This window comes from Austrofundulus limnaeus, unplaced genomic scaffold, assembly GCF_001266775.1.
Source record: "Austrofundulus limnaeus strain Quisiro unplaced genomic scaffold, Austrofundulus_limnaeus-1.0 Scaffold55, whole genome shotgun sequence".
Lineage (NCBI taxonomy): Eukaryota > Metazoa > Chordata > Actinopteri > Cyprinodontiformes > Rivulidae > Austrofundulus > Austrofundulus limnaeus.
In genome coordinates this window covers 1,226,803-1,244,858 of record NW_013952457.1, presented here as the reverse complement: position 1 = coordinate 1,244,858, position 18,056 = coordinate 1,226,803, and the positions used below count along the sequence as shown (strand labels likewise).

Genomic DNA, 18,056 nt, shown 5'->3' with positions numbered 1-18,056 from the left:
GTAAGATTATGAGCTTTAATAAGTAAAATTATCCCAGCTACAATGACAGACAACAAATATTACATTTATAGTATTACAACTAAATCCGTTTTTGATGCCGCCACCGCAGTTTGTCCTTCATGAGCCTTCGTAGACAAGATGGAGGCTGCCTGTGTGGTGACCCGCGACCATGGAGATATAAACAGCTTTTTATAAGGTAAAAATAATAAAACAACGTCTTTGTCTGCAATGATTAGATATGTTTTTTTTATTATTGTCATTAGTGATTATCTCAATTTCGGCTAAAAGAATTGCCAAAATCCTACACACTGTGCCTTTAAGAATAATTTGTTATAGAACACTGTTTTCAAAAAATATTACCAGATTGGCCCATGGCTTCAACCAAGTGTTGAATTGTGGCCCCCTTAAATGAGTTTAGATAGCTATTCTGGCAAAAAAAAAAAAAAAAAAAAAAAGTGATATTCCTGCATGAAGTATAGGCTGCACCAAAAGTGCTACAGCTAGTTGATGTTGCTTCTATTTGTGCTTGCAAAAACTCACAAAATTCCATGTAATAACCATGTAAAGTTGATGGTGGTTTTATAAAGCAATTTTGTTTAGTTTTTTAGACTGAAGTTGTTTTAAGGTAACAGCGATTTATTTTTACTTGGAGAAGGCCATTAGCTCATCTGACTGGTCAGAATTAAACTCTATTTCATCAAAAATGAAGTCAATATGATCTATTTGCGACAGGTAATATATAAACTGTTCATAACATTAAAAAAACACTTTAAAATAATTTGAACTGTTCCTTTAATTCTTCCAAACTAGTACAGACTCATTACATCATTCTGTGGAGAGCCATGTTCTTGTTGTGCTGACCTTTTYGCACGCTTGGAAATATATTCTGTCCTCTCATCCATCTGAAGCAGAATGGAAACATGTCTGCTCCAAAAAGTCAAAGCAGGAGCCAAAAGAACAAGAACAAGTTTAAAGAGTCGAGCCAGATCAGCACAGCTAATATGAACACTTCAATCAAACCGTTTCCTTCTCTCAGTGGAAGTCTTAGCGAATAAGATAAAACAGCAGGTCAGTAGGTTTCCCACAAACTGAATAACTGAATGACACGTGCAGTGATTTGTTAATCCACAGGGAAACAGCAACAGGATATCAGACAAAGGCAGCCAGAGAGTGATTTCCTGTCAACATTGCAACAACAAACAAGAGGCTACAGYTTTAAAAAACCTGCTGGATCATGTAAAAAACAAGTAGAGATATTAGTTCTGAAGTTCTGTTCACAAATACTCATATTCAGATGGTTGTTTCACTGAAATCTGGTGCTTTTTTCTTGTCTTCACACTGGAGAGCTAAAATAAAACAGCTGCCCAGCAGAGGATCAGTCTACCTTCTGGTGGTGATTGGTGCGAGGTGACAGGGCGTAGAATGTGCCACAGTCGTGCTTCAGCTCTGTGCACAAGCTGAGCTGATGGTGTGAGGAAAAAGGGGGGCGAGCTGCTTGAAACGTCTCGACGCACATGCTGGACGCCTTAAAACACAAAGAGGGAAGTCAAGATAAGAGGTAAGAGAGAGAGAAATTCATGTTTGTAGACAGACGTGGTCATGGGCGACGGCGTTGTTGTGCATGTTTGACCTTCAGTGACTGGTTGAGTCGAGGCGAGTGCAGAGAGGGCAGAGAGCTGTTGTAGGACAGGAGGCAGGGCTGGTGACGCCGCTCCGTGGAGGCCGAGGAGGGAGACGACAGGCCAGGTGACGACACAGCAGGAGACTTCTCGCTCCTTCCCAGGCTGTTGGACGTGCTTTCTCTTCGTTGGTACTCTATCGGGGACTGGAGGGCTGCAGTGCACAGGAAGGTGTGTTACATCATCTCGAAATCTAGAAGCTTGCCGAAGTCAAAAAGCTGAGCACCGGTACCGTTTAGGAAGTTCCTCTGTGTCTCTAAAATCTGGACCACGTCGTCAAACCATGCTTTTTGAATCTCTGGAGAGGACGTTTGCATGATGAAGCGTGTTACGCTGCCATCAGTCGCCCTGGACGTCAAAACCAGACAGCATGGATCCTCTTCAGAAGGGTTTTCCACACCCAAACAACTGACCTACACACACAAAGTGTTCGTGTAAAACAATAAGAAAAAATAAAAATTGAGGCAAATATTTATTGAGACTACTTTTCCCTCTTACTTTAATACTGTTTTTGAAGGTGTATCCTGGCAAAGGGAAGCCTTTTTTCTTCTCCAGCGGCTCGCTGAAGATGACAAGCTGCTCAAACAGGAAGACCCGCCTCTCCCTGGCTCTGGACAGAAGACCACCTTCCTGCTCGCTGACGGAGAAAGTATTCTGCTGGAGCAGTTTACCCTGAGCTGTGATCTTCCCCTGAAACATGTCGCCCACGTCAGAGTATTTCATAAAATATTATACGGCACAATAAAATGGAATATGATATGCAGGGTTTAAATGCATGATGCTTCTCTAGACTTACATTTCCACAAATCCTGGTCAATTATCAGCACATTTTGAACTTTCAAACTCCAAGTTCATAATTTCATGGCAGAGGCTTTACTTCTATAGAAGTCTGTTTTTTTTTTTTTGTGGCCTCTCACCATTTTGACTAATGAGTTTAAGTTAAACAAATTACAGCTTTCCCCTTCCTTTATAAACAGTTGCATCACCTGAATAATGTCTATGGATGAAACCTACAGGACCTGTCAGCATGTATGTGTCTGGTTTCTAGATCAAAAGCTCCTGACAACAATAAACACAAAACTTGCTTTAGTGCTTCCCAACCTATTTCCTTTTTTTTTTACTTCCAAGCCAAGAAAGAATTTGATATGATACGATTAGATTCAGTGCAGTGTAATATAGTAAAATATAATATGGCAAGATAATAAACARTTTGGTTTGATTCACAGTGATATGATTCAATGCTACACAGCAAGATATAATGTAATAAGAAACAGCAAGTTTCTATACAGTGAAGTTAGATACAGTGTGATAAAATATGGCAAGATCTGCTTATAAATAAAACTTTATGGTCTCCTTGTTGACTTTGTTTTGAACTCAATGCAGTAACGAAAACAAAAATCTATAAATCAATAGACAAAAAATCAAACATACACAATGGGAACATAAATCATCATCATGATACATTTCACAATCCCAATTGAGAAATCATATGAACAAAAGCACAAATACCTCAAAGCCTTGCAGTCTTCCCACATTCATCATRTCATTACAGCGTTTTGGCACAAAACACATCACCTCCACCGCTTTCTGATGGATGAAATTGGAACAACAAAACAGAAAAAACACAGTTTGGTACACACTTGAAATCTAAAAAAAAGGATTTTATAAAAAGGATTTTGTTTCCATAATGGATTATTACCTGCAGCTCTTCAACTTCCCTCCCAGCTTTGCTGTAGTATTTTAAGAAGTCCTGAGGATATTAGACAGAAACACACTTATTTAGTTTTTTAAATACACTTTTAAAGATGGAAGAAATAATTTACATCTAAGACAAAAAAAACATTTTCTGCAACCTCAAATGTAAAGAATGTTCAATGCTGTTTAACAATTAAAGTAAAAAAGTACTTTTAGCAGTAGTTGGTACTTCATGATCCTCTGAACGGGTTTGATCAGGAGGTCGTTGAGCTGCAGCCTGTGACCCAGCTGCTGCCTGAGATCCTGAAACAGAAAAACACATTTTGTTCAGTCCAACAAACAAATTCTAAATTATAAAATGTGTACAGTATATTTCCAGACAAACCTCAAAGTATGTCTCGATGTATTCAGAGACGACATGCTCGGACTTGGGTTTGTTCTGGCAGTAAACTACATACATGTGAAGACGTCGTTCCTGCAAGTTTAACAGAGATAAAGATCAAAATATTCTGAATTGTTTGCTTTTTATGAGTGTAGGTGTGAAAAAAGAGAGTTTCTGATATTTCCTCTGCTTTGGGTTCTTGTTTCCCACCCAAGCTTTTTATATATCTGTTCAGGAAACTGGCTTAATTAAAATGTTTCAATGGATGAGATAAAAGGTTTAATTAGCTGTGGCTTAATTAACCACATGCTGATAAAAGTGGGAGAACTTCACATTTTGAATTGCATTAACACATACTCACTTTGTAGTTTAGTGCCAATAAACTTTATCCACCACACTTTTTGCTGTCGTTTAATGCCTATATCATTTATTCAGCAACTCTACAAAGGACAAAGTCATTTCCTACAAGTTCAGAGTGAGGCAACAAAACAAGGAAAACTCTAAGAAGTTCTGGGAGTGTAATCAAAGTTATTTCCACACAAAGTTCAGTCTTTGTGGATTGTCCTTAATGCTGATTGCAGGCTTTTTTCTTTTTCTGTTTTCTTTTTATTCTCCAGGAAACTACTCACAAAAGCAAACACATCTGCATGGCAGCAGGCCAAAGCTTTAGAGCAGCAGATGATGAAAAACCTCCATTCAAATGGAAAACGTGGAGCGAAGCAAAAGTTAAACTCCTCATAAAATCAAAACTCACGTGTTTGATGAAGAGCTGAGCCAGACTGTCTGGATCATTCACACATTTCTCCAGCTCTCCCAGGAAATATCTGTGTGGCACAAAGCAGAGGTCAGACAGGAACAGTCGAACACGCTTGTGTAAAATGAAACTCGGAGCTCACTCTTTATGCCAGTCATAGATCTGGTGGATGTTCCCAAACACAATCCTGTCCTTCCCTCTCATGTCTTCTGGAACTCCCTGATTGATCATCGTGCTCATGTAGCCCTTTACAAAAAAAAAAAGACACGTTATCAAAAAGCAAAAGAACTTCTAAACCTGAGTAATTTGTTCAGCCATCTCACTTACGTAATTTGATCATTTGTAGAGAAACTTACCCGAACAATGAGTCCAAGATCCTCAACATACAACCGTTCTGTTTCTATCAGCTCTGCGAGAACATATCTGAGAAGAAATTATGAAAAAAGACAGTAAGGATTATTCAGAATGAGTTTAACATTTTGTTCAAACAAGCTAATTGCTTGATGRGAGATTGTGTGCTGCTGTCTTGTGTAAATGCTGTTTACTGATCATATGAAGATATGAGGGAATGAAGGAGGACTACACACACAGATGTGCAAGAGAAACACTTTCTAATGTGATTTAATTTCTAGTGATAGTAACATGAAAACTTTAAGGCGAGAATGCTGATTTACAGTTTTGTTTTTCTGTATTGTATAATTTTTACTCTACTTCCGCATATGTTATGCTATTTTAGCCACTCGTACTATCAACATGTTCAACTGCTACTTCAGCTCCTCCTATGACTTTTATTGTTTTATTTATTTATTTATTTACTTTTTACTTTTCAATATATCTCGGTTCTCTCTTTATTTTTAAAAAACATTATCTTTTTAATTTACTTCAGCAGCTACTTTCTCTGGTTTTTTTTTTTTGTTTTGTTTTTTTGCCAGTTTCAGCTTTTAGCAATTTTTTTGTTACTTTTAACTAGCTTTTTGCTGCTTTTAAAGAGCATTTTGCTACTTTTAGCTGTTGGCTTGCCTTTACAACTTCTATCTACTGCTTTGTCATTTTAACTTGTAGCTAGCTTTTGGCTACATTTGGCTTTTAACTTGTATTTTGCTATTTATAGAATCTAGATAGTGTTTTGCTATTTTATTTATTTAATTTATTGTTTATTTGAATAGGGACAAGTGTCAAACATTAAAACCATACACATACTTTAACCTCTCCCTGGGCTGCCACCATATCGTGGCAGAGAGGCTTGAGTTTCCCATGATCCTAGGAGCTATGTTGTCAGGGGCATGACAGGGTCACCCAAGGCAAACAGGTCCTGGGTGAGGGATCAGACAAAGCGCAACCCAAAGACCCCTATGATGAACACAATAAATGAATAAGTGTTCCCTCGCCTGGACGCAGGTCACCGGGGCCCCACTCTGGAGCCAGGCCTGGAGGTGGGGCACGTTGGCAAGTGCCATGGCCGGGCTGTCGCCCATGGAGCCCGGTCGGGCACAGCCCGAAGAGAAGACATRGGTCCCCCTTCCTATGGGCTCACCAACTGTGGGAGGGGCCGTAGGGGTCGGGCACAGTGTGTGTTGGGCAGTGGTCAAAGGCAAGGACCTTGGCGGTCCGATCCTCGGCTACAGAAGCTGGCTTTGGGGACGTGGAATGTCACCTCTCTGGTGGGGAAGGATCCTGAGCTGGTGTGTGAGGTTGAGAGGTTCCATAGATATAGTTGGACTCACCTCAACGCACTGCTCTGGCTCTGGAACCAGTCTCCTCGAGAGGGGTTGGACGCTCTTCCACTCTGGAGTTGCCCATGCTGAGAGGTGCCGAGCAGGAGTGGGCATACTTATTGCCCCCCATCTTGGTGCCTGTACGTTGGGGTTTACCCCAGTGAATGAGAGGGTAGCCTTCTTCCGCATACAAGTTGGGGGATGGGTCCTGTTTGTGCCTATGCGCCTAACAGCAGTTCAGATTACCCACCCTTTCTGGAGTCCTGGGAGGGGGTGCTGGAGGGAGCTCCTAACGGGGACTCCCTCGTTCTGCTGAGGGACTTCAATGCTCACATGGGCAATGACAGTGAGACCTGAAAGGGCGTGGTTGGGAGAACCCCCCTGATCTGAACCCAAGTGGTGTTTTGTTATTGGACTCCTGTGCTCATCATGGATTGTCCATTACAAACATAAGGGTGTCCATATGCGCTCTTGGCACCAGGACACCCTAGGCCGCAGTTCGATGATAGACTTTGTTGTTGTTTCATCTGATCTGTGGCTGCATGTCTTGGACACTTGGGTGAAGAGAGGGGCGGAGCTGTCAACTAACCACTACCTGGTGGTGAGTTGGCTCTGATGGTGGGGGAGGATGCCGGTCAGACCTGGCAGACCCAAATGTGTAGTGAGGGTTTGCTGGGAACGTCTGACAGAGTCTGCCATCAGACGGAGCTTCAACTCACACCTCCGGGAGAACTTCGAACATGTTCCTGGGGAGGTGGGGGACATTGAGTCCGAGTGGGCCATGTTTCATGCCTCTATTGTCGAGACAGCTAACCTGAGCTGCGGCCATAAGGTTGTCGTGCCTGTCATGGCGGCAACCCTTGAACCCGCTGGTGGACACTGGTGGTGAGGGATGCTGTCATGCTGAAGAAGGTGTCCTATCAGGTCTTTTTAGCTTGTGGGATTCTGGAAGCAGCCGATAGGTATCGGCAGTCCAAGCGGATTGCGGCTTGGGTGGTCGCTGAGGCAAAAACTCGGATGTGGGAGGAGTTCAGAGAGGCCATGGAAAAGACTTCTGTATGGCTTCGAGGCAATTCTGSTCCACCATCTGGCATCTCAGGGGGGGAAGCGTTTCACAACCAACACTATTTATGGTTGGGATGGTGCGCTGCTGACCTCAACTCTGGACGTTTTGAGTCAGTGGGTAGAATACTTCGAAGACCTCCTCAATCACACCAACACGTCTTCCCATGAGGAAGCAGAGCCTGGGGACCTTGGGTTGGACTCTGCAATCTCTGGTGCTGAGGTCGCTAAGGTGGTTTAAAAGCTCCTTGGTGGCAGGGTGTGGGGGGTAGATGAGATTCGCCCAGAGTTCCTTAAGGCAATGGATGTTGTGGGGTTGCGTTGGTTGATGTGCTTCTACAATATCGCGTGGACATAGGGGGCAGTTCCCCTGGACTGGCAGACCGGGGTGGTGGTACCCCTGTTTAAAAAGGGGGGACACAGAGTGTGTTCCCTCAGGAACTCCTGTGGGGGGCACTCTAGGAGTATGGGGTACCAGGTCCGTTGATATGGGCTGTTAGGTCCCTGTATGACCAGTGCCAGAGCTTGGTCCATATTGCCAGTAGTAAGTCGGACTCAGTTCCGGTGAGAGTTGGACTCTGCTAAGGTTGCCCTTTGTCACACCGATTCTGTTCATAAGTTTTATGGACAGAATTTCTAGACGCAGCCGAGGCGTTGAGGAGATCCCTGTTGGCGACCTTAGGATTGCATCTCTGCTTTTAGCGGATGATGCGGTCCTATTGGTTTTGTCAAGTCATGATCTCCAGCTCTCACTGGGGCAGTTCGCAGCCGAGTGTGAAGCAGCCGGGATGAGGATCAGTGCATCCAAATCTGAGAACATGGTCTTGAGCCAGAAACTGGTAGGTTGCCTTCTACGGGTCAGGGAGGAGGTCCTGCCCCAAGTGGAGGAGTGAGGAGTATCTTGGGGTCTTGTTCGTGAAGGAGGGAAGAATGGAGCGGTCGATCGACAGGCGGATTGGTGCTGCATCTGCAGTGATGTCGGCGCTGTACCGGTCTGTCATGGTGAAGCAAGAACTGAGCCAGAAGGCAAAGCTCTCGGTTTACTGGTCGGTCTACGTTCCTACCCTGATCTGTGGTCACGAACTTTGGGTAGTGACCGAAAGTACGACATTGCGGATACAAGCAGCCAACATGAGTTTCCTTTGCAGGGTGTCTGGGGTTTCCCTTAGAGATAGGATGAGAAGCTCGGTCATCTGAGAGGGACTCAGAGTAGAGCCGCTGCTCCTCCACATTGAGAGGAGCCCATTGAGGTGGCTCGGGCATCTGGTTAGGATGCCTCCTGGACGCCTCCTTGGTGAGGTGTTCCAGGCATGTCCCAYTGGGAGGAGACCCAGAGGAAGACCCAGGACATGCTGGAGGGACTATGTTTCTCGGCTGGCCTGGGAACGCCTTGGGATTCCCCCAGATGAGCTGGCCGAAGTGGCTGGGGAGAGGGAAGTCTGGGTTTCTCTGCTTAGGCTGCTGCCTCAGCGACCCGATCTCGGATAAGTGCCAGAAAACGGATGGAACGGATGGACATACTTTAAGCTAGTATTTTGCTACTTTTAGCTTCAACCTACTGCTTTCCTACTTTTAGCTTGTAGCCAGCCTTTTGCTACATTTATTTTTTAGCTATCATTTTGAAATTTAATTTAGGCATGATTAGATACTCGCCTCCTGTTTAAATCAAATAGAACATTTTTCCTGATGTTTTTGGTGACATTTCTTCTTCATGTTTTTATTACTCACAAACTTTTCTCCAAAGCAGCATTTCTCTCGTCCTCGCTGTCCACGGCAGCAGAGCATTGACTGCTGGAGTCCTCAGGCATYGTACAGTTCTCCTCACCAGGCAGAGTGCTAACAGTCTGATTCTGAAACACAAACAATAAAACAAAGGTTTTGATGAAAATCACTAACATAGAATGGGAAATAAACTGGAGGACTGTCAGGGTCTTTGTGGGGCTGAAATTTGATTTGTTTAAAACTCTGGCTTGGATGCATTTCTGGAAGAAATCATGGTTTTTATTCATGAATAGAGTAAAATCATTGATTTCAGCAGTGCAGGTGAGACTGCTGTATATTTGTCAGGTCATATGACACACTGACCCAGGCAAAGAGAGTGGTTTAATAATGAATCCCACTCCTCACCTAAAAGCAGAACAATCCAATGTGAAAATGACTGTAATCCTCTTGGCATACTTTAGTCTCAACACATTTTGTCCTCTGCTTTTATGCACCCGATCTCTAATCCTCCTGTAGAGTTGGTGCAGATCTGTAGGTCAACAACATGCGGTTGGTTGATCTTTTTTTGTGTGTTTTTCAGAGCCTTTCTGTTCACATCGTGACTCAACAGGCATCCTGTCTGTAAGACCAACCTGAGGCAGATTCAGTCTGCCTTTTATCACGAATAAATGAATAAAGACAAACTTGCAGAACTGTAGATTTGCAAAAATTGGTAAGCAGAACATTCATGACCCTTTTTAGCAGTTCCACAGTGAATACTGTGATGTAATTGTCCAAAACACGTAAAAGTCTATAATATGTATAATATGCCTCACTTGAGAAGTAGAGAGATGGTGAAATGTGCTGGTGATGTGCTCTGATGCTATTTATTTTAACAAAATAAGAAGAAAACAGACATGGACATTACCAGACTCTGGGATTCTGTGCTTGGCAGGAGGTCACATGAAAAGCTCTGCTGGGGCGGCAGTGACGGAGGTGGATCTGTGGGACTTTTCCCCTCCTGTCCCAGAATAAAAACACCATTAAAGTCAAGTGTCCACAGTATGAAGTGTTTTTTTTGTACCGAATGAGAAGTCTCACCGGTGTTTTGTGATCAGAAGACAGGAGGATGTAGTTTTTGTTAATTTCCAGAGAACTTTGCATAGTCTCAGTGTGGGAGGCAGGCGATGACTGGTCTTTCCCATCTGGCCTGAACATCTGCTTCTCGGCTTTCCCCGCTCGACTTCTGGGGTCAGAGCTCAGCTTGCGGACAGGGTTGGTGAGCCATTTCTTCAGAGCACTGACAGGGTGCCGTGATCCTCCAGATGAGGAGTGTGAGCAGGGGCTGGTGCTGCCCGAGGCCTGGTGGGCCGCAGATCCCACAGAGGGGGCAATGCTTCCTTCACTTCCCGCCACAGAGTATGACTCAGCTGTCAGAGAGCGGGGAGACCAGAGAACACAAATAAACACAATAGCTAACTGTAGAGTACATCCTTTAAGGTCAGATGTTGCAGAAAGATTTCTGCAGGAAAATGATCTTCAGTTTCCTGTTCTGGGTTCAAACTCTAACTTTTTCATCAGAACTCAGAAACTCAGTTCTATTCTCAGAACTTTGTTAGTATCAGTAAGAATGTTCACATAAAACAAAGATCTGAAGAACACTGGGAAAAAAGTGTTAATATACACGTCCGCAGAGGAAACTCATTTCAGCCGTTTGTATCCGTGATCTCGTTCTTTCGGTCACTACCCAAAGCTCATGACCATAGATGAGGGTAGGAACGTTGACCGACCGGTAAACCGAGAGCTTCGCCTTTCTGGCTCAGTTCCCGCTTCACCACAACAGACCGGTACCGCGCCCACATCACTGCAGATGCAGCACCAATCTGCCTGTCAATCTCCCGCTCCATTATTTCCTCGTGAACAAGACCCCGAGATACTTAAGCCCCTCCACTTGGGGCAGGACCTCCTCCCTGACCCGGAGAAGGCAACCTACCCATTTTCCGGCTCAAGACCATGTTCTCGGATTTGGAGGCACTGATCCTCATCCCGGCCGCTTCACACTTGGCTGTGAACCGCTCCAGTGAGAGCTGGAGATCACAATCTGATCATACGGGAACAATGGGCCTGGTACCCCATACTTCCTGAGTACCCCCCACAGGAGTTCCAGAGGGACACATTTGAACGCCTTCTCCAAGTCCACGAACACATGTAGACTGGTTGGGCGAACTCCCACGCACCCTCCAGGACCCCGCTGAGGGTGCAGAGCTGGTCCGCTGTTCCACGACCAGGACGAAAACCACACTGCTCTTCCTGAACAGAGATTCGACTCGCTGACAGACCCTCCTCTCCAGGACCCCGAATAGACCTTTCCAGGGAGGCTCAGATGTGTGATCCCCCCATAGTTGGAACACGCTCTCTCACGACATTAATTTCAGTTATTCAACGTAGTCTGAATGTATTTGGGTTTGATAAGATAAGCAGCTATTTTCTGTTTAGAAAATCTGAAAATTTTAAAAGAAACTCTAAACCATGTTTACTTTTTAATACTTTAAGTCAAAATTTCCTGTTTATTGTTCACAGAGGTTTTGATTTGTCATCCTCCAGGATTTCTGGAGGGTGTCCAAAGTTTTTCTTTAGGCTTTTTCTTTCTTTACTTATTTTCTGTCCAGTTCCTGACCGTGACAACTTTCTGTGCACAGGAGGACAAAAGAAGTGTCATGTTTAAAAGTCTGTCTAAAACAAACAAACAAGAACTAAAACTCTTAACTTTCAGGGAAAAATATCCTGAACAACTTATTACCTTGAAAGTCCAACCAATTCAAAATGGCCACCACATTTTAAGAAAAACAAAAATGGCTGAAACTTAATGTTAGTGTGGTTGTAGCTGAGAGTCTTTCTCAATACAACCTCAGAGAGCCATTACACCTGGTGAGATGTCACAATAGATCATTTACAAGGTTTAACTGGCTACAATTCCATCTCTTCTCATCATGATTGATCATTGCTTAAAATTTTGGCATGAAGCCCAGCAGAAGAAAGGTTTGCCTTCCAGGACTGCTTGGCCTTTAAGGGATTCACATTAATGCTTTGGGGGAGGGATACTCTGTGGGATAGGAGCTCATCAGGGGACTGGGTTCCAGGGAGGAGCTTTGTGTAAATAGGTGGTGTTTTGTACCAGCAAACGTTTAGGCAGTTCCACATGGCCACAGAGGTTTTCTAAAACTTGCATGAATGAGTCAATGCAACAATCTGGGTTGGTTTTTGTTGAGGAAATGACATCATAACATATAAATAAATGAAAAAAAGTCAATTTTACATAATACTCCCCTTTAAATTGAGATGTTTTGTTGATCGTAGCAAAGTGAAATCAGTCATGAAACCTTTTTTTTTTACATTTTTTATTCTTCAGAGGTCAACACTCTGTGTTTATGTAAGCTTTAATCATAATGAGAGCTTTAAAGAAGCCGATGGAAAACTGGGTCAGCTGTTCGAATCACAGCAAATAGACAAGACAACATACTGATGAAATGCTGATTTCTAATTCTGATTTCTTTTACATTGAGATGATTGATCAAGTAATAAAATGTTCCTATCATTTGGTGTTAAGCAACCTCTTTTTAAACAACTCTGCCAGGTTAAAATGACCTGACAGAGTTAGATTTTTAATTTTTTTTAAACACTTGTCAGGTCATTTCAGCCACTTGTACTGTGTCTATTTTTAAACACATGTGAAATCAGGTATGAAGACACACTCCATTGATGTCCCCCTCCAACAATCATTTTTCAGGTCAATATTAATCCTTGAAAGTTCTTAAAACCACATGTGATTCCTGTAAATATAAAGACTAATGACACCTGTCTGTTCACCAGGTTACAATCAATTCTTRGGAAAACAACACCAACCAGCACTTATTTCAATGTTTCAAAGTCAAAACGTCTGCTGGGATCCTCATTTATGATAAACTTGAATAGATTTTTTTCAATTCAATTTATTTTTTTAAATTTCATGCATAAAATGCTGATTTATCAAGTTTAGAGTTTCTGACTAAAAGTGTAGAGAAAAAAAACAGGACATTTTTCTTGACTGATGCTAAACCTCAAACAGCACTTCATTATTAACTTGGTTGTTCAAAAGGTTTATGTTAAATCTCATAATGTCAAACTGTATTTTCTGAAAGCAGGTTCAGAAATGTTAAAAATATTAATGTTTTTTAGGGAACCATCACATAAACATCATCATCACTAGATACACATTAACACCAAAAATTCTTGCAGGAAAAGTTAGCTTCACAGCTCATATTTATTTACACTTTATAACAAAGTACGGTTTGATCAATTTAAAACTTTTTTTCCAGTAAATATTGGCTCACAYGGAGCTTCTTAATCTACTTAAATAATTACTGTTATCAAGATTCACTTTTTATCTCTAAATCAGTTCTCAGAGATAACCACGGCTGAGAAGAAATGACTCAGCTTATTATGATTGTTTGAAACGAGTTAAACAATGTGTCATGTTTCCCAGAAGCAGTCGGACCACTACCTGGTAAACAGAGAGTATCTGCGGGAAGTGGGTGTGTCATGGAGAACCATGCTGTGAATAAAGTTTTTTATTCCAGTTATTTTGTGTAAAATTTTCCTGCCATGTCAGATTTAAAGCTACATTTCTGTGCTGGACAGTAATAAAATCACAATCTCAGAAAAACTGTTAAAATCACATTTGCAGTCAGGTAAGAGAAACTCTTCTGACATTGTTGGGAATTTTTCCACTTGATCTAATAGCTTCCTCACAATGTCTGCACACACAAAAAAACATTCTCCCTCAGTGCACTTGTCTTAAACACACGAGTGAGAAAATGCATGTCTGTGTCTGTTTATTGAAACCCTTTATTTTGATTTTTGCAGTTCAGGTCCTTTCAGAACCACAGTGAGAAAATGCCTCATGTTATATTAGTTTTAAATGAAAGACTAACTTTATGTTTCTTTTCAGCTGAAAGCTCATTTTGAAGTTCCAGATAAGCGGTCACGAACCTTAAATTTTAAAATTTTTCTTATGAGAAATAAACTCTCCTAACTGAAACCATTCAAAAACTACAGTATCTACAGCAGGTAAGATATTAATTGTTTGCAACTTTTCCAGAGAAACCTACGTTTACATATGTGAACTATCCTTTCATGCTGCTAGAATCACTTCCAGGACCGTGTTGGTAAATCAGCTCTTAAAATGATTCAGTTTGGCACTTGATGTCAGACCTTCATTTATGTTGCATAAGAGAGTTGCTTATCATCAGAGCGTATAATGTGAGAGCGATGAGGGACGAAATTATTATATATTATTCCTAAATTAGCAAAAAGATTTATTTCAAAGGCATGACATTTTTCTGCCTAAAACAGTGATCATTCACTTGTGTCTGTGTGTGCACATGTTTATTTGTCTGTAAAATTAACAAAATAGCTCAGAAATCAGTGGATTTAAAAGGAAACTTAAAAAGTACTAATTTTTCTGTTGAGCTAAACTTTTGTGCTTTAGTAGTTGAGATTTAACTTTTTATACTTTTAGAGCTAACAGATTTTGCATTATTTTTGTTTAAAATGTCATCTTGTAAGGCTAGTTTTTAATTTCAAGTTTTAATGCAAATCAGATCAGTCAACAATTCAGCAAAATAAAACTATTATTTTAGCAAAATCCATTATTAAAGATTTCTGAGCCAACTCTTTCATTCATTTGATGGGTCAAATGAATGTTTATTTCCTGAAATTTTGTGATCATTGTGACAAACGTAAAAATAAAAGATACATTTTTTTTTTTTTTTTTTTTTTTTTTTTTTTGGTGACGCTGTGCCAAATGAAATAAACTCATTGAAGGATCACGGTGCGAGGAAAATAACTTTTTCAGACAGAGAGCTTCACAAAATAGCTTTTGACAATAAAGAGTATTAAAAATTACACAAACAACAGCACAACACAAAGAAAACTAATCTACAAATTCACAAAGAAATGACAGAAAAGAAAAACATGTTTTTGCAGACAAACTGATGCCACATTAAAAGACAAGTTGCTGAAGTTATCCTGTTTGGGTCAGTGGACACAAGTGAGACAGAAGGACATGTCGTCACAAGATTGCATCCATTTTCACATTTCATGTCTGAAACAGGGTTTGTCACGGCGGCGCAGCTCAGAGAGATGATGCTCTGTAATCTCTGCCTGAACAACTGGAACAACAGAGGATTTAAAGGTCGGAGCAGGAGGACCACATGCTGTCTGTGTGTGTGTGTGTGTGTGTGTGTGTGTGTGTGTGAGTGTTTATAGCTGCCCTCTGAGGCAGCATGGGAATTTATTTTCCTCACACCGCATCTCATAGAAACGGGAAGATTATTATTAGAACAGCACAAGAAAATAGAAAAGAAAGCCATAACTGTGGCAAATAAACAATTAGTCAAAACAAACTTCAAATTTAAAAAGTTTTAGTCTCTTCAACAGAGATGATGTCACTGTACTGTAAATGTGCATGTATACTCTATACCCAGGCCTAATAAAATGTTGTTAAAAATGGGCTTGTCTCTTTATCAAACCTAAATAACTTTTTTCTTTTTTTTCTCTAATTACCTGGCAGGCTTTAATATTTGTGTCAATGATAGTTTTGCATGTAGCAGGTAAGACAAGTCTGACGAAGTCTTTGGTTTGAAAAGTTTTGTTTTGCATTGAATATTAAAAACAAAATACAGCATTATTTTTTTACATCAAGGGTATTTGATTGATATTTGATTGAGGATAAAGATTTAAATCTCAAGCTCTAAACCAAATTTGAAGTGAAAATGTCTGATGCTATCATTTTCTAATTTGATTTCCAGTCTGGGGAAGGACACATATGGAAAACCATTTCTGCCACCCTGAAGAAAAAGAAATGATTCTCTAAGTAATAAATAAGAAAAAATACATATTCCCTAGCAACTTCATGAGATAATATCACATAATAATTATGAAATACTAAGTCATATTTTGAGATGTCTCATAATTATGACTTTGAGATTTTTTTTATTTTAATCAAAAGGGGCCTAAACGGGCTTTCATATAGGTAAATAAGATTTCCTTTAAATGTAAAACTTTTTAGGGGCTAAAATGAACTGACCCAGAAGTTTTTCTTTGGTCTATTGTTCCCTCTTTTTTTTCAAGAAGCTAAAATGTTTTATACTTTTGAATCATCAAAGCAAGTGGAATAACACTTCAAACATCTTAAAATATCACTCTTCAGGTTTTTAATGTTGCAACAGAGAGAAGGTTTCCCAAACACAAAAGGCTCCTTCAATAGTGTAGTGTGTTCATAAGCCTCCAGGGTAGAAAAAGAAAAGAAAAAGTCTAAATAGTCTTTGGATGAAAACATCTTGAAAAGCCAGGGAGTTCAGACATTAACATTTTGGGACACATTAAACTCAGTTTAACCTGAACAGAGTGACGAGGGAAAACAAAGGTTTAGAGATGTGAAGCAACATCTGTACGACACATGGAGTAATGAATAGACACAGACAAGAACAGCTGGATGAAGTTTCAYGTCTATAAGAACACACTGTCTTTTTAGTTTCTAACAAACGTGCAGAAATGATTAAATTCTGCCTCAACGTGCRGAAGGGCAATGCTCTAAAAGCATCGAAGGTGAAAAAAAGGAATATTCTGCCACGAATGAGTGAACAAGGAGGATTTCTRCTGTTTCATGCAAAATTAAAAACAGGAAAACAAAAACAGATRTGAGTGCCTTTTAAAACACTATGAAAAGAAGAAAAACATTAATTTTAAACACTGGTGTGGGGAATTTTTRCCAGTTAAGCCAAACAATGTTGGTTCAACATGTTTAAAGAAGAGTCTTGTGTGGTGTTTCTAAAAGTATCATCATAAACAGACTGTTTCAAGAAATGTCTTYATCTGCACAGAAACACTGTAATAATTGTGTCAGATTTGTACGTGGCACTGTCATAAAAACACACCAAATTCTGGAAATGAGGTGGGGAGTGGACATGAGGGCAAAATGTAAACACAATAAGAACAACAAGAGGAGGATGCCATCAGAACGTAGACTAAATTAGAGGCAGAGTTATGAGATAAATGTTTTTAAAAAGTTGTGTTTTGTTTGTCAATTCAAAAAACCAAGAATGGCATTTTAAGAGATTTAATTTTTTTTTTACTTTTTAAATAACCATGATGGGGCTCCCAAAATGCTGTTTCAATGTGACTTTATAACCTTACTATGCAAAATGGCAAAAGCTGGTAGTGTGCAAGCTTCCAAATACAGCATTATTCAAACAGCTGCACTGACACTGCAGACAAAGCGAACAAAATCACTTTTTTTATTTTCCCAAATCAAATTCAACAACTTTGTCATTCAGGATTGTACAGTTTACCACGTAAAATTAAACAAAAATTTCATTTCAATTCTCCGCAACAATATGGTGATGGTGCATAATTTACCATTTGCCTTTTACCAAATGTGACCCACATTTTATTTTTTATGTCATAAATCTTTTTTTCTCGGTTTGAGCCAGGTCACTTTCACAAGTGGTACTAAATCAGATGCATATCGGATGTTTTTTCCAAAGCTGATGTGTAGTGTCCATACTTCTGTGAGCACACTGTGCTGCGTGTGACATCACGTCATCTTCTGCAAGTCTGATGGTGCTCACAATAAAATTGTAATGTGAAAACTACATAAACTGAGCATTAACCTGCAGTGTGAATGTGGACCTAAATTCGGGCTCACTAAACACTGGCAGCAAAAAAACAAAGATCCTTTTTCACAAAAAAAAAAAAAAAAAACTACAAAACAGGAAGGCTGACGAAACTCAAACAGGACATAACTAACAAGAGGACATGATGGACAAAGACAATGACAAAACTCTGGCCAAGAATTACTTTTAGATGCATAAAAACACAGAGGGGATAATTACAGTAAGCTGCAAGGGACCCATACAAAGACAAAAATAAATTTAAATAAAAAAACCTTGTGTGCCAAAAAAAAACAGGAAGTAAATTAATTAATATTTCACTGTAATGGAAATAAACTGGAACATCAGCCCTATAAC

General features: G+C 40.5%; 1 protein-coding gene across 3 annotated transcripts in view; it reads right to left on the bottom strand.

Moving 5' to 3' along the window:
• arhgef25b (Rho guanine nucleotide exchange factor (GEF) 25b) overlaps nt 1-18,056 on the bottom strand; it is a 32,773-nt gene that overhangs the window by 4,376 nt on the left and 10,341 nt on the right. The window contains exons 3-17 of one of the 3 annotated variants that reach the window (XM_014009106.1): nt 10,090-10,418; nt 9,917-10,009; nt 9,016-9,137; nt 4,867-4,933; nt 4,653-4,756; nt 4,511-4,580; nt 3,760-3,849; nt 3,585-3,677; nt 3,379-3,429; nt 3,189-3,266; nt 2,178-2,369; nt 1,912-2,092; nt 1,631-1,833; nt 1,385-1,525; nt 862-924 (exon numbers count right to left, since the gene is read on the bottom strand). In XM_014009106.1, the coding sequence (XP_013864560.1) occupies nt 895-924; nt 1,385-1,525; nt 1,631-1,833; nt 1,912-2,092; nt 2,178-2,369; nt 3,189-3,266; nt 3,379-3,429; nt 3,585-3,677; nt 3,760-3,849; nt 4,511-4,580; nt 4,653-4,756; nt 4,867-4,933; nt 9,016-9,137; nt 9,917-10,009; nt 10,090-10,418 (1,844 nt within the window). In that variant the 3' untranslated portion in view covers nt 862-894. Of the gene's footprint in view, nt 1-768; nt 925-1,384; nt 1,526-1,630; nt 1,834-1,911; nt 2,093-2,177; nt 2,370-3,188; nt 3,267-3,378; nt 3,430-3,584; nt 3,678-3,759; nt 3,850-4,510; nt 4,581-4,652; nt 4,757-4,866; nt 4,934-9,015; nt 9,138-9,916; nt 10,010-10,089; nt 10,419-18,056 lie in introns of those variants that run through there. The other 2 variants (XM_014009107.1, XM_014009105.1) reach the window with 2 other exon arrangements.